This window comes from Arvicola amphibius, chromosome 12, assembly GCF_903992535.2.
Source record: "Arvicola amphibius chromosome 12, mArvAmp1.2, whole genome shotgun sequence".
Classification (NCBI taxonomy): Eukaryota; Metazoa; Chordata; class Mammalia; order Rodentia; family Cricetidae; genus Arvicola; species Arvicola amphibius.
This window is the reverse complement of record NC_052058.2, coordinates 81,961,642-81,975,899: the sequence shown is the minus strand read 5'-3', so window position 1 is coordinate 81,975,899 and position 14,258 is coordinate 81,961,642. Positions and strand designations below refer to the sequence as shown.

The 14,258-nt window shown below is 37.7% G+C and overlaps 1 protein-coding gene across 1 annotated transcript in view; it reads right to left on the bottom strand.

Annotated features, from left to right (window-relative positions):
- The window catches only part of Ptprc (protein tyrosine phosphatase receptor type C), a 60,243-nt gene that overhangs the window by 25,548 nt on the left and 20,437 nt on the right, over nt 1–14,258 (bottom strand). The window contains exons 10-15 of the mRNA XM_038348993.1: nt 13,594–13,749; nt 11,140–11,348; nt 5,660–5,720; nt 4,302–4,410; nt 3,650–3,684; nt 210–319 (exon numbers count right to left, since the gene is read on the bottom strand). Of these exons, the coding sequence (XP_038204921.1) occupies nt 210–319; nt 3,650–3,684; nt 4,302–4,410; nt 5,660–5,720; nt 11,140–11,348; nt 13,594–13,749 (680 nt within the window). The remainder of the gene's footprint in view (nt 1–209; nt 320–3,649; nt 3,685–4,301; nt 4,411–5,659; nt 5,721–11,139; nt 11,349–13,593; nt 13,750–14,258) is intronic.

The window sequence follows — 14,258 nt, the reverse complement described above, 5'->3', positions numbered from 1 at the left end:
CTATGATGTTTACCAGTTTTATATTGTGAGTGACCTTGCACCCTTAATGAACCTCTCATCTGTAAATATTGCAGTAACATATGCCTGTATTGTATTGCTGTGTTCTGTGGATAAATTATTAAGGCAAATGGTTGTGCAAATATACTTAACGTGTAATCATCTTGATGAGCATGTGGAATTTCTTACCCTGTATCAACGATGACACATACCTGAAATTCAGCCAGAAACAGTCTTCCCTCATCAGCAATCTTTCTTTTATACGTCTCCAACAAAATGTCCGCATGAATTGGCTCCACATCCATCAGCTGCTTTTCCTCGTCTGTAAACAAGTTAGATTCGAGACCAGTGTTGTGTCTGTCTCTCAGCTATGCATACACTAATAGAATTTACAGCTTGAACTTAATCCTCAACAATTTTCTTCTCTTCGTCTTTGTGGGAAATTTCATTCCCATGGAGGTGTTTGCTTATAAATTAATGACTTCTAAATCTTGCACGTAAATCATTGTCTGACTTTGTACTATTCTCTTTACTAGAATGAACTTCTCCTTTTCCTATGCCTAGGTAAAAGGCCCCTAAATATTTCATGACATCCATGGTTTTGACTGGTTACATGGAACTGATATTAACTGACATATTTCTATATTCCATGATTATGGTTTTTCTCATCAATGGTCTCACACACGCTAAAAAAATCCACCCAGCAGCTCTATCCCCAGCCTCCATTTTAACTTTTGTGTATTATTACAATGATCAGATGATAAGAGAAGGTGATTAATATTATTCTGTTCATCATTCATCTTAATTTGGTTATAGTATATTATCAAACATATTATATTTATCTTTTGTATCTCAAGAATATTTAAAAATTAAATACATTGTGAGACAACTTTTTATGATTTAAAGAAAGAGTGTACATGGGTACTGCATACTACCTTTTCTTTCCATTAGTAAGCTTTCATTATCAGTGATATTTCTACATGGATCTTGACAAAGCATAGGCTTTTACAAGACATATTTGTTATTTGACATATTTTATGTTTATGATTTTGTCCATATTTATGCATGTGCAGCACATGCATACAGGACCCACATAGGTCAGAAAAGGGGATATCTGATTCCCTGGATCTGGATTTGAGGGCAATCATGAGCAGCCAGGTGGGGGCTGGGAACTAACTCAGGTCCTCGTCAAGAGCAGCCAGTTCTCTTTACCTCTGAGCTGTCTTTCCAGCCCTACAGACCATGATTTTTAAATGGTTAAGAAAGTTTGTGCTGTCACACATATAAATATTTCTCCTACTGTCCCAACTCCTGTTTCTGGTTCTTTTTCCAGATTTCATGGTAACTGTCCTCATTGTTAGATGAAGAAAGAGCTGTCCACGAGTATCACACAGCTATCACACTGTTCACAAAAACTTTGTTTACAAACACAATTACCACTTGGTCTAGTTGCAGTAAGTAGTTCTGTTAGGTGGTAGGAGATGCCTGGAACTCATCCATGCTGAGCTGAGGGCTGTTTTTAGAGTGGGTAAGTTCTAAAATCATCCCAGTTGCAACTGGTACTAATTACACCATGAAACACCTGATCCTTCCAATCCACCTTAACTCTGAGAAGTGTGTTCTGCCCTCTGACCAGAACTGACCACACTTTTGTACCTCTTTCTCCTGTCAGCCTAACAGAACTAACACTGTAGAAATGTGACCATGTTGACTTCATCTATTCAGTAGCATGCCCTGAATTCCATACACTTACCTGGGCACTGGGGAGAAAACAGTGAGAAAAAAAGCGGATCCTCCCACCTTCCCAAAGTCTGCACCCTACTTATGGGAGGCTAATGAAAAAGACATGAACAAATACAACTTTGTCAGGCTGTGATCCGGTCTCTAAAGCTAACTAAAATTAAGGATCTCTGAAGAACCAGCCCAAGAGCTGCTGCACACACTCTTGCTGCCCCCTGTTGTCAGAAGGAAACCCTTCACACAGGAAGTAACACAAGACACACAGGTGCTCTGAAATTCTGCATCTTTGAAGGGTCTAGAAACAAGAATGAAAATATAGAAATAGAAATATAGACACAAAATTTAGAATGTAGAAGCTTAAGATATAGGAAGGAAGATAGATAAAGCTGTAAACCTAAGCAAACTACCAAAATCTTTCTCAGTAGATCAAGGATCAATCATTCGCTATTTTCTCAGCCTCCATCAGCTTAGGTCATTTTATTTTACAACCAGCTGTTCTATTTAGAAGGCTGGAGCTTCTCTCTTCTCTCTGCAAACTGAGAATAGTTTCCTGGCCATCCTTGATCAACGACAGAAATGAGCTGAGTTAACCTTTAGGAGACAGAGATACACGACCTCTGGCTTAGGTATTGTCCCTGCTATGGGAAACTGGCAGCATCAAAGGGAGAGCACAAGGCATCAGTAAACACTGCCTGGAAGTACCAAGGAAGACAATAGATTAAGTACAAGCATTAATTTAACTGAAAAAATGAAGATTGTAAAGTAATGCAGTCTGTATCTGAGTTTTACCTCCGGATTGTAAAAATTCCTTTATTCAGACCTAATGCTTGGCACTCCTTACTATAAGAAGAGGACCTCAAGGACCCACTTTTGCCACAGTGTCGGAAGCCTGAATTCTGTCTATGGTCTCAGCTAGCTAATAAGCTTCTGTGCCCCGCGGTGCTATTTTATTTTTTATTTTTAAATTTGTTTCTGCCGGGCGGTGGTGGCGCACGCCTTTAATCCCAGCACTCGGGAGGCAGAGGCAGGCAGATCTCTGTGAGTTCGAGACCAGCCTGGTCTACAAGAGCTAGTTCCAGGACAGGCTCCAAAGCCACAGAGAAACCCTGTCTCGAAAAACAAACAAAATAAATAAATAAATAAATAAATTTGTTTCTGGTTTTCCTGGAATTTGGTTTCTGGAATAAAGTTTGCTTCTGGTTTATTCGACTTTGGTGGTTGGTGTGACCCCCCTGTACCCAACATCTTAAGTAGTGGAAATAAGATAGTTTAATCATTGTAAACATAGTCTAAACATCTGTAATGTTTTTTCCTGGTTCTGTCTTTAAAACATAAAGAAATTTTATAAAGATGGGATGAAGGAATGGCCTTATTTTATATATTTTCTATCTTATTTATCATTGTGCCTTCAGTGGGAGGATCCATCATCACTCTGGCAAAACCTGAAGATATTCCACATCATTTCCTCACTATAGAATATCATCTGCCCTCCCAGCTTCCTTCTTTACTAGTTTGTCTGATGTTTCCCAGCAGTCTTTGCCAACAAAATTCCTGCACCCTCCACAGGCAATTTTCTATCATTTATCTTTATACAGAACTATGCACATTACCCAGCTTAACGTTTATCAAACTGTTCCTACTCATCAATGGACCTGGTTTCTTCTATTAGAAACCCAAACCTTAAAGGGCAGAGACTATGGCTTGTCACTATGGTACTCTCAGTGCCATGGATAATATTTGTGATACCTTGAGAACGTCACATAGATGGTTACTTTTGCAGGAACATAAATTTGCTTCAAAATTTGTCAGTGGACAAATTTAAGGTTTCATATTTTATACAGCTCTTATTTTAAAATAAGAGGTTACAAATTCAGAAAAATAACTTTCAATGGTAAAAATTATTTATACTCACCCCTTGTAACAAGTTCTTGTTGTTCATCTAAATTGCTGTGAAAATAAGAAACATGGAATTCACTTGGTGATCATCTTAACTGAGCAAACACTGTTTTGTCGATGTAGTGAGTGACAGGAGAAATAGACGTAAGGATAAGAGAAAAGGGGGTAGGGAAATTAGGAAAGGAGGGAAAACAAAAGGATATAAAGTGGGGAGAGATAAAACAAGAATTTGGGGAGAATGAAGAAAGCAAGTGGGGGGGGGGGGAGAAAGCAACCAAGGGTTGTTTGTAAATTTTAGAAGGATGAGAATGAGTCAAGAGAGTCCTTCCAGTTTTCAGAAATATTTATCTTCTTGGGCAAAAAAAAAAAAATGAATACACTTCCCAGAATGTCACTCCTTTTTCATTTGCTGTCCTCAGATTACTTTTATCTACTGAGAATTAAAAGAGAAAGTACACCATCTTTGCACTGATTAGTATCAAAACAGGCCTACAATATCATTAGCAAATGTAGTGAGTATAAGTACTTACAGTTAGCCAATAATTCAATGTGAAGTCATGAACTGAAGTTCATGCTGTCTTCTGTCATTGCTTCATCAATACATTTGGACAACAGCTTGTGACATTATTGCAACCATTATTACTTCCTAATTCAACATTGTCTCTTACCTGGATCTTTTTTTGCGCAGATCATAGATTTTATACAGAACAATAAGCAGGGCTATTGATGTCACAACAATCAGAAATATCAGGAATGTGATCAGTGCTTTAGCATTATCTAGAAATAAAAAGTGACACACAAGAGCTTATTATGTCAAATACTTTGCTAGACAATGTGGCTGACCTTCATGAACTAGAATTTTAGTATTTTTCATTTATAGTAAAGATTCAAAGCTAAAATTTTAGAATAAGATAAAATACATTAGATTCTTGATTTTGCAGTGATGGGCTCTGTTATTTCAACATTCCCAAGGCATTTATATTTAAAGAGATTAATTAGAATATAGATGAGAACTTCCATTTCTTCTCATTAAATACTGTACTTTTGTAGAAAACTATCATTTAGATTTAATTCCCTTTCACAGACTCATTTTAAAGGGATCAATGAGGTAATGTAGTTATTACAGCTTTCAGAAAGAAACTCATAGTTTACCATTGAGCACAGAAGTGGGTAGCCTCCTAAGGGATTCATAAAAGCTTCTACTCCACAAAGACAAATCTCTTACATGCTCATTGGGGAATAGAACCAATTAACCAAGAGACAAAATTTATTTCATTTGATAGTGAGGATTAACACTTTCCCTAGTTTGAGTTTTCACAAAGAATCAATGTGAACCACATGCCTAGGGCAAGCAGGGTTGGCATATCTTTATCCTGGGTCACATGCCATCCTTTTTATGCCCACAATGGAAAGGCAATAAACCCATGCAGTGACATCAAGGTTTGAGTCCTGGAGACAGGCTGTTGGGCTTCCATCTTAGTTCTTACTTCTTGGAAAGGAATTTGGCCAGAATCCTATTATCTTTGAACCTTAGTTCCTAAATGATGCTAAATACTATAATTCCCGTAAATGATAGACTGTGAATATTGCAGAGAAAGTAGCTCTCCACAATCCTCCAGGCCCCATTTTTTATGCTTTATTGTCTGTAATGATGCTGCAGACACTTAAGGTATCTTAGAAAATGAAACGTCGTCAGCACACACACCAGTAGCACAAATATATGTTGAACATCACAGTTAGGAAAGCAGTCCCATTTAAAAGAACTACCAAAAATATCTGACAGTACAAATAAATATTCTAAAAATTTGTAATAAAGACAACCTTTAGTGACTAAATGATCAAACTTATTAATTTAATTTTTATGACACTGTATTTTAATGTCTTTACCTAGATTTTTGAAAATTGCAGGTATTTATAAAATATGTATAAGCAACTAAGGAGTCAGTCTATAGATGCAAAATAGCACACCTTTGCTCAAACAAATGTATACAGATAGAGGTGGAAAAAATAGGCCAGGATGACTTACAAGATGTTGATTGATTTCGGACATCTGCTTCTCCCTTATACACTCCATTGAAAAGAGAGACCTAAATTTCAATTTAAAAAAAAAAAAGAAAAAAAATTCAGTTTTCTCTATAAGTGTTCAGGACATGTTATGAAATGTACATTATTTCTCATAAATGCTGTTTGTTTTCATTGAAATCTCCTGAGTAAAAGCTGAGACTTTACAGTTATTTCATTGTACACAGTCAATGAGTTTGAAAGGGGGGTTGACCTCTCTTAGGAATAACATCAATAACAAATGGAAATGGAGGAACACAGTTCAAGAAATGAAACCCAGAATGAATAATTTTAAGTCATAATAAATAGACAAAAAATAAAATTGCCTATTATATGCTAGCAGGCTCACATTTATTTTTAAAATAAATCTGCTATTTACAAGAGATGGGTATGGACTATTCATGTTTTTGGAGGTAAAGACATGAACAAATTGCAGAGTGGAAATAATTAGCATAAACTCTTAGAGTTCATACAATTTAATACAAGTAAAGAAAATCAGCTTGATTTAAAAGGAAACTGAAAGGGGTGCTGAAACAAGACTACTGATATGCCACATAAATTATGCAAAAATAGATCTGAACGACACCAAGACAAGGAGCTGGTATGATGTGGCAACCCTGACAATCATTCCCTGAAGCCTTTACTCTCTATAAAGCTGGATGAAGGATTTCCTAATATTCATAAACCAAATTGTGTCAGTTACCTTTTATAAAGTAATACAATTTACAGCAATATAATTTTAAACTCCACAGATATAGATATAGTGCATCATAAACTCCTCCAAGTATCCATCATAGTTTCTTTTGAAGTCATAAGGTAGAAACGATCAGAACAAACAATAGCCTTCAAGAACTCATTGTTTCTATGGGCAGGCAGGCAGATATGACTGACAAGTCATGTAGGAACAGGATACAAATATTTCCAAACCACAGTATCATTATGAAAAATGATCGTTATTATTTATAATTATTAAAATAACGATCATTTTTCATAAGAGGTAAAGATACAATGAGAAAAACATCTAAACAAATTACTAGAAATAAATTATTAATAATAAAACAAGTCTAAATATTTTTAGTGGAAATGATGATACTGAGAAAATATGAGATGATTACACTCTCATGAAAATATGTATATTGCTTTAGGGTCATAAATTTTATGTTTATAGTGTTCACTCATATATCTGAGAATAATTTATAATGTTTGAATAGTGGAAAAGAGAATCCTAGAAGAAAAGCATGCCGTGGAGTGAAATCATCAACAAAAAAAAAGCTGAATGTGTGAGAGACTAAATGGAACACTGTGCCAAGGGCTTTGTGGCCACTGGGGAAGTCGTTCACAATGAAACACAATGCAAGATGCTTTAGTAACAAACAACACACTATCTCTCTGTGTGGAACACCCTTAGGAATATATAAATGGCACACTCACTCAAGCAAATATCTGTAAGAATCAACGATTACAAAAGACAATGTAAATGATTCTCAAAAAATACCTCTATTAAAAAAAATAATCAAAGGGATTTCTAGGATACAAACCATCCCTATACTATTTAAAGTTACACAACATTGAAAAAGAGTGAAATATATCCAAAATGCAACAAAAGTTATGAATATCACACAGTTGTCAAACCCATCTCTTCCTATTTATTGAATTATCCCCTTTGTGAATACCTACCCATGGAATGATAAAATATTGAACTATTTATTCATTGATGCATTGAAACTATAACGAACTATGAAAGAGAAGAGGCAATTTGCCTCTTGGAATATGAGTGTTTAGCATTAGAAAACCTGTAACTGTAATTCACCATGGGACCAAATCAGACCACTGTAGCACCATTTAATAAAGCACAATATATATTTTTATGGATTCCAAACTATTTGTTGGTGCAGGAGAATTGTCTGTATTCTGTCAATCATGTTTTAAATAAACACTGATTGGTCAGGCAGGAAGTATAGGTGGGAAAACAAGACAGGAAGTAGAGGTGATGCAATGAGAACAGTGGAACTCTGGGAAGGAAGAAGTTGATTCCTCCCAGTCCTGGGCAGAACACTGAAGAAGCAAGATGTGAGCTGCCCTGCTGAGAAAGGTACCGAACCATGTGGCTAGCATAGATAAGAACAATAGGTTAATATAAGCTACAAGAGCTAATATGTAGCCTGAGCTAATGGGCCAAATCAGCTTTATAACTTATAGAGATCTCTGTGTGATTTTCTTTGGGGCTTGCCAGCTGTGGGGTACTGGGTGGGACAGAAACCCCAACAAGCAGGCCCCCTCATGTTACAATTTGTGATGACTATTCTTGGTTGTCAACTTGATTATATCTGTAAGTAACTAAAACCCAAGCAGCTTAGGTATGCTTGTTAAGGATTTTTTTTTTCTTTTATTGAATCTTAAATGGAAAACCCATTGTAAATCTAGATTTTTTTTTAGGTGATTTAAGATCCACCTTAAATCTGGGCCACCACTTTTTTGTGGAAGCTTATATAATAGAGACAAAAGAAGGAAACAATTGCTCTTTGCTTGCTTGCCCTTTCTCTTGCTGTCAAGGAATTCTGTCACTGGCATTAGATCATATTTCTTCTTCAGGATTCTGGCATATACTGAAGGCCAATTGAGATGTCCCACCTCATGGATGGAGCAACTGCTGAATTCTTGGACTTCCTTTGGTAAATAGCCATTGTTGGAATAGATGAACCACAGCCTGAAAGCCACTATAATAAATCCCATATATATTCATACTGTTCTGTTACTCCAGAGAACCATAACTAATACACTACCTTTCTTCCTTAAAATTATAATCCAAAAAGGTGGATTATGCAAAATCACTTGGAGTGGCAAGAAGCCAAGGAAGTCACCCATCCCTGTCATTTTGTAACAGTTAATGTTCATTCTCAAATTAACAGTATCTATAATCACCTATGGAAACAAACTCAAAATATATCTGTAAAGGAGTTTCCAGATGGTGTTAGCCCTCAATGTGGGTAGCACCATTCCATGCTAGACTAAATAAATAATGAGACTAAATAATAAAGAGAAATGAAGGATTTACATTCTCTATCACTTTGCAGCTGTAGATAAAACATAGCCAGATGCCTCATGGCCCTGCCATCATCACTTCCCCACCAAGTTGGACTGTACTCCCCTCCAACTGTGAGAATAATACCTTCTCTCTTCAAGTCGATTTGCAAGGTATGTTGTCATAGAAACATAACAAGTAGCTAATATAGAAAACCAGAGGCCAACAAGATCACTCCACAGATAAAAGTGCTTGCTACATAAGCCTGGCAACCTGAATTCAATCCCTTGGGCCCATGGTAGAAGGAGAGAATTGACTTCCCGGATGTGTCCTCTAATTTCCCTGTATGTGCACTATAGCATATATTAGGCACGTTCACATATGCATGTGCCTTCATTAGATAAAGTAAAACTAAAGAATAAAATGTCCTCGGAGGAATGGGATCGTTGCTGTGATACACCTGAGCACATGACCTCACTCCTTTGGAAATGGTTTGTGCGAAGGTAGAAGAGTTTGGAGATTCATTCTAAAGAAGGCAGAGAATGCTTTAAGAAGAACATAATACATAATTCTTGTAGGAATCAGAAGACCAGAGTGCCAAGAGAATGGCAAATAGTAAATGCCCAGCTCATGGTGATATAAGGCTTGGAGGGAACCAAGACTGAATGTATCAGCTACACAATACATTTGGCAAAGAATCTGGCTACATTCTGTCTATGGCTGAGAAACTGGGTAGTAGTGAACTAAATAGAAATGGATTAATCTCTTCTGTGGAGGAAATCTCATGGTAGCACAGTGTTCAGGCTGTAGCAGGGCTACTGCTTACTGCTCTCATTCAGCAATTCAGGAAGAAAGAGGAGAAACGAAAATGTGAAGTTTGGTAGAAAAACTATGTGAGCAAGTTTAAAGGGGAAGATGAGGAGATCACACTAGGTGGAAGATAATGGATTCAAAGTTATAAGCTTGGGTGTCAAGTTCACAAAGAGACTTACAAGGGTTAATTCTGGTTGTCGCTTTGACAGAACTAAAATAGCCTAAGAAATATATTCCTAGGCATGTCTGTGAGGGGGTAGAGTTAACTGCACAAAGAAAACCAACCCAAAATGCAGCAACGTAGACCTTCCAGGTTGAGTGTCCTAAATGGAACAATTATAAGAGAGCAAGCTGAGTAGCAACATCCATCTCTTTCTGCTTTCGGTATACAGGTACAATGCAACCAGTTTTATCAGTCTCCTGACTTAATGCCTTGCCTCAAACTAGAAGTCAAAGAAAGACTATCCTTCTTTAGGTTGATCTTTTCGTGTATTGAGCAGAAAGTATTAAAGACTTTAAAGGAAGTTACTATTTACTGAAAAACATGTTTACTGAATTCTGTGTATATTAGAGTTCAATATAGTTATCATTCATAGAATATGATAAAACTATATATGACAGAACCCCATGCCACTATTGGAAGTTAAGTAAGAAAAATGTGGAAAGGCAAGCATGATAAAATAATACAGACAAAAATAAAATTTACTGAACTGTCTTAGAATGGTGATTTATATCTAATGCATAGAAATTTTCATTACAAACAACAGAAATATCTTTATAATGTCCAGTCCACGGTGAAATTATAGATATTTAAAGATTCCTGACATTCACTTTACGTTCGAATGTTTTCTTGAATTTGTTTCTGGTATTTTCTAATTTCAAAGCACACATAAAATTTTGTAGCTGAAAACAATAAAAATAAATATTTGGCAAAGTAAAGATCTGCTACCTATGAATTATCTCCTACCAGGTGATGTAGCAGGTCCTTCTCTCTATGTGTTGCTTTTATTGGTTAATGACTAAAGAAACTGCCTTGGCCTGTTGATAGAGTAGAACTTAGGTAGGTGGAGAAAACTGGACTGAATGCTGGGAGAAGGAAGGTGGAGAGAGAGAAGCCATGGAGCCATCATTGGAGACAGAGGTGATGAAACCTTACCGGTAGGCTACGACCTTGTGGTGATACACAGATTACTAGAAATGGGTTAAATTAAGATGTAAGAGTTAGCACATAAGAAACTAGAGCTAATGGGCCAAATGGTAATTTAATTAATACAGTATCTGTGCGGTTATTTTGGGTCTAAGCTAGCTGGGTGGTGGGGGGAAAAACAAACGACTCCCTCCAACAACCAGGCACACAAGCAATAACTTCCTTACAGTCGTCATTTTGAAGTTGCAAATACTCTAATAAAATTTTGCCTTAAAACCTTGCTTTTCATTCCAGAGATAAAATGCTTGGCATCGAATATTTGAATGTTCTACAGTGTTGGTTTCACAAGTCATCAGAGATCTTTAAGTTCGTATGAGCTTGACCTTAATGCCATGTAAGTGCTGAGACTGAAACACTGTGCTAGAGCTTGGGAAAGCAGTGACGATGGAAAACAGGAGCTTACCAGAAATGTATAGTCAGTTGAGTAGTAGAGATCCTTTACTTCAAATCTGCATGTGGTTTGGTTGAAATTCTTAGGTGAAGAGCCTTCACTTTTGACTTCCAAAATGTAAAATTTCCTGGGGCCATTAATTTCATGAGGAGGTTCACATGTGACAATTATAGCATTTTCTGATATCCGGATGGCTTTCATTTTATTGACCTTGCTTGGCCCTATCAAAATAAAGAAATGTATGTTATCTTAACCGTTTGATACGTGAGAATTTAAATGACTTGAAACCTGAGTACAATGTAAACCTTTTTAAATGTTGGTCTGCACAAGAGAACACAGATTCAAATTCTATGTCAAAATAACTAAAAATAAATCAATCACCTCTTCATTAAGTATTATTTTATAAATATTGCTGGAAGTCTTGAGAATTTGCACAATTCCTGAAGAACAGGATGTGGAACTAAATAGCACTGCAAAGTGAGAAGGAGGCAGGGCAAGGAAGGATGCCAGAGAAATATGTATAAGTCCCCACTACACCCCAAGCCCTCCTTTTCTCATGAGTCTCCTACTCAACACCAGGTGAGATTCTTGAAGCAACAAACCACTTTCATTTGCTTTGACATCCCAGAAACCTGGGAAGGCAACAGTACCATACAGTTGTAGGACTTGGAAATTTTTCAATATTTTGATTAATTCTTTGAGAATAACATACAAAGTATATTTGAGCCCTTTCATACATGTACGCCCCAGATCCTCCTCTAACCATCCACTCTGCCCTGTCATCCTTCCCTATTCAGCTTTGAGTTTTACGCCTCTGCTTCTTGCCCCCATTAAGCTAGCTCTTGGACTTGGAGCCTGTCCTAATGTGTGGTCAGCCTATCAAGGTTGACACTATTAAAGAAAACTGACTTTCCGCTAGTAGTATAAACGCCAAGAGTTCCTGAGCTAGGGATGGGATCATGTGCACACCTTTCCTGTCTATGCTGGGATTTTAGGATTTGGACATTTATCATGAACCTAAGTGATGTGGAGAATTTTGTTTTTCTCCAGGAGTCTGGAGCTCATTAGGTCCTACAACCATAGCTCCTACCCTACCCCCAGACTCTTTCCTCTTCCCTGCCCCTAATTGAAATTAGCAGTTACCCTGGACACTAATCTTGCTTTGTTTCTGCAACCTATGTGAACACAGCACTGGAAGCAAGACCATTGAAATTCCCAGTGTACAACATGACATAAATAAAGGCTGCGTATTGTGAAATGTAGTGTCATGTGAATAGGAGCCAGGGCTCTGTAGGGCATCGTAAGCATCTCGGTACACTTCGTGTTTCTAGATAGGAAAGTGAGAATTTGTAATCTAAGTTGCTGGGGGGCTTAAGTGCTTGAAGTCTTACAAAGTACACTGGCTGATGATGCCCCCAACTTTCTTCCTTCAACTCTGTGACTTTATCTGATAAGGATAGTGAACCATGATTAACAGTTTTTAGATATTTTCCTAATATTATTTAAAATCTTAGATGCTTGGGGGGAGGAGAAGGGAGGATAGAAAAGGAAGAGGAGAGGAGAAGGGGAGAGTTGAGGAGAACTTGAGGGAATGGTAGAGTCAAGATGGAGGAAGGGCAGAGATGAGAACAAGGAAAGAGATATCTTGATTGAGGGAGTCATGAGGTTAGCAGAAACCTGACTCTAGAGAAATTCCCAGGAATCCACAAGGATGACCCCAGCTAAGACCCTAAGCAATAGAGGAGAGGGGGCCTGATCTTGACTTGCCCTGTAATCGGGATGATGATTATCTTAAATATGACCATAGAACCTTCATCCAGCAACTTATTGAAACAGAGGCAGAGACCCATATCGGAGCACTGGACTGAACTCCCAATGTCCAGTTGAAGAGTGGAAGAAACGAAAATATAAGCAAAGAGGTCAAGACCATGATGGGTTCACCCACTGAAACAGTTTACCTGAGCTAATCAGAGCTCATCAACTCCAGCTAGACTGGGAAGGAACAAGCATAGGAACAAACTAGTCCCTCTGAATGTGGTTGACAGTTGCATGGCTGGGGCAGACTGAGAGGCCACTGACACCGGACCAATGGCACCAGGATTTATCCCTACTGCATGTACTGGCTTTTTTGGTTCCTATTCTCTTTGGATGTATACCTTGCTCAGCCCAGATATAGTAGGGAGGGCCTTGGACTTTCCCCAAAGCAGTGTGCCTTACCCTCTCTGTGGATTAAATAGGAGTGGGGTGGGAGGGTGTGTGGAGGGAATAGGAGGAGGGGAGGGAGTGGGAACTTGGATTGCTATTTTTTTTAAAAAAATCTAATAATTTTTTAAAAAAATATCTTAGATGCCAACAAACTGGCAAGGCGATGTATTTCTCAAACAAAGTATAAAGGTCAATGAATTGTACATGAAAATGGCATTTGTTGTTCTTTACCGTTCATGGAAGCAACATTAAAACACTTACGAGCTGCTTTGGTCTGAAAGAAGCATTGCTCGGCACTGCCATTGCGTTGCACCCTGCCGTTGACATAGGCGTGCAGTGACACTTCATAGTAAGTATAAGGTTTCAGCCAAGTAACTTCAGCAGAGCTCGTAGTCCCTTCCACCTCTTCACATTTTTCTAAAATTCAAAAGAAAAGAAAAGTAGTAAGATTCTGGAAGCCAGGATCCCTATGCATATAACTTGATTTTTACATTATATCATTCCAAGGAGACTCCAGATGTTGAGTGAATTTATATATGATGAAGACAAGCACCGCATGTTGTCTCTCCCCTGTGTTCCCAGCTCCAAATCTTTAGATGTGAATATACGACCTGGAGTAACTGCAGAAACGAGGAGAACACAGAGGAACTGGGGAGGGGCTTCTAGAGAGGGACAGTAGGATATAGGTGATATGAAATGGGACATGAGAGATGTGAAGGGGGCTTTAATGGGGAGGGAGGACAACACAGAAAATGAGAAAGACACAGGAAAGAGGGAAGAGGACATGAAACACTAAGGATTCTTGAAGAAGACATTTATTATTATCATTACTTTATATTTACCCAGATGTGGTAAATATGTTGAAGGTATAACCCTATTGCTAATGACACCACATAATTCGTTGTATCATGAGAATGAGCGAAGAC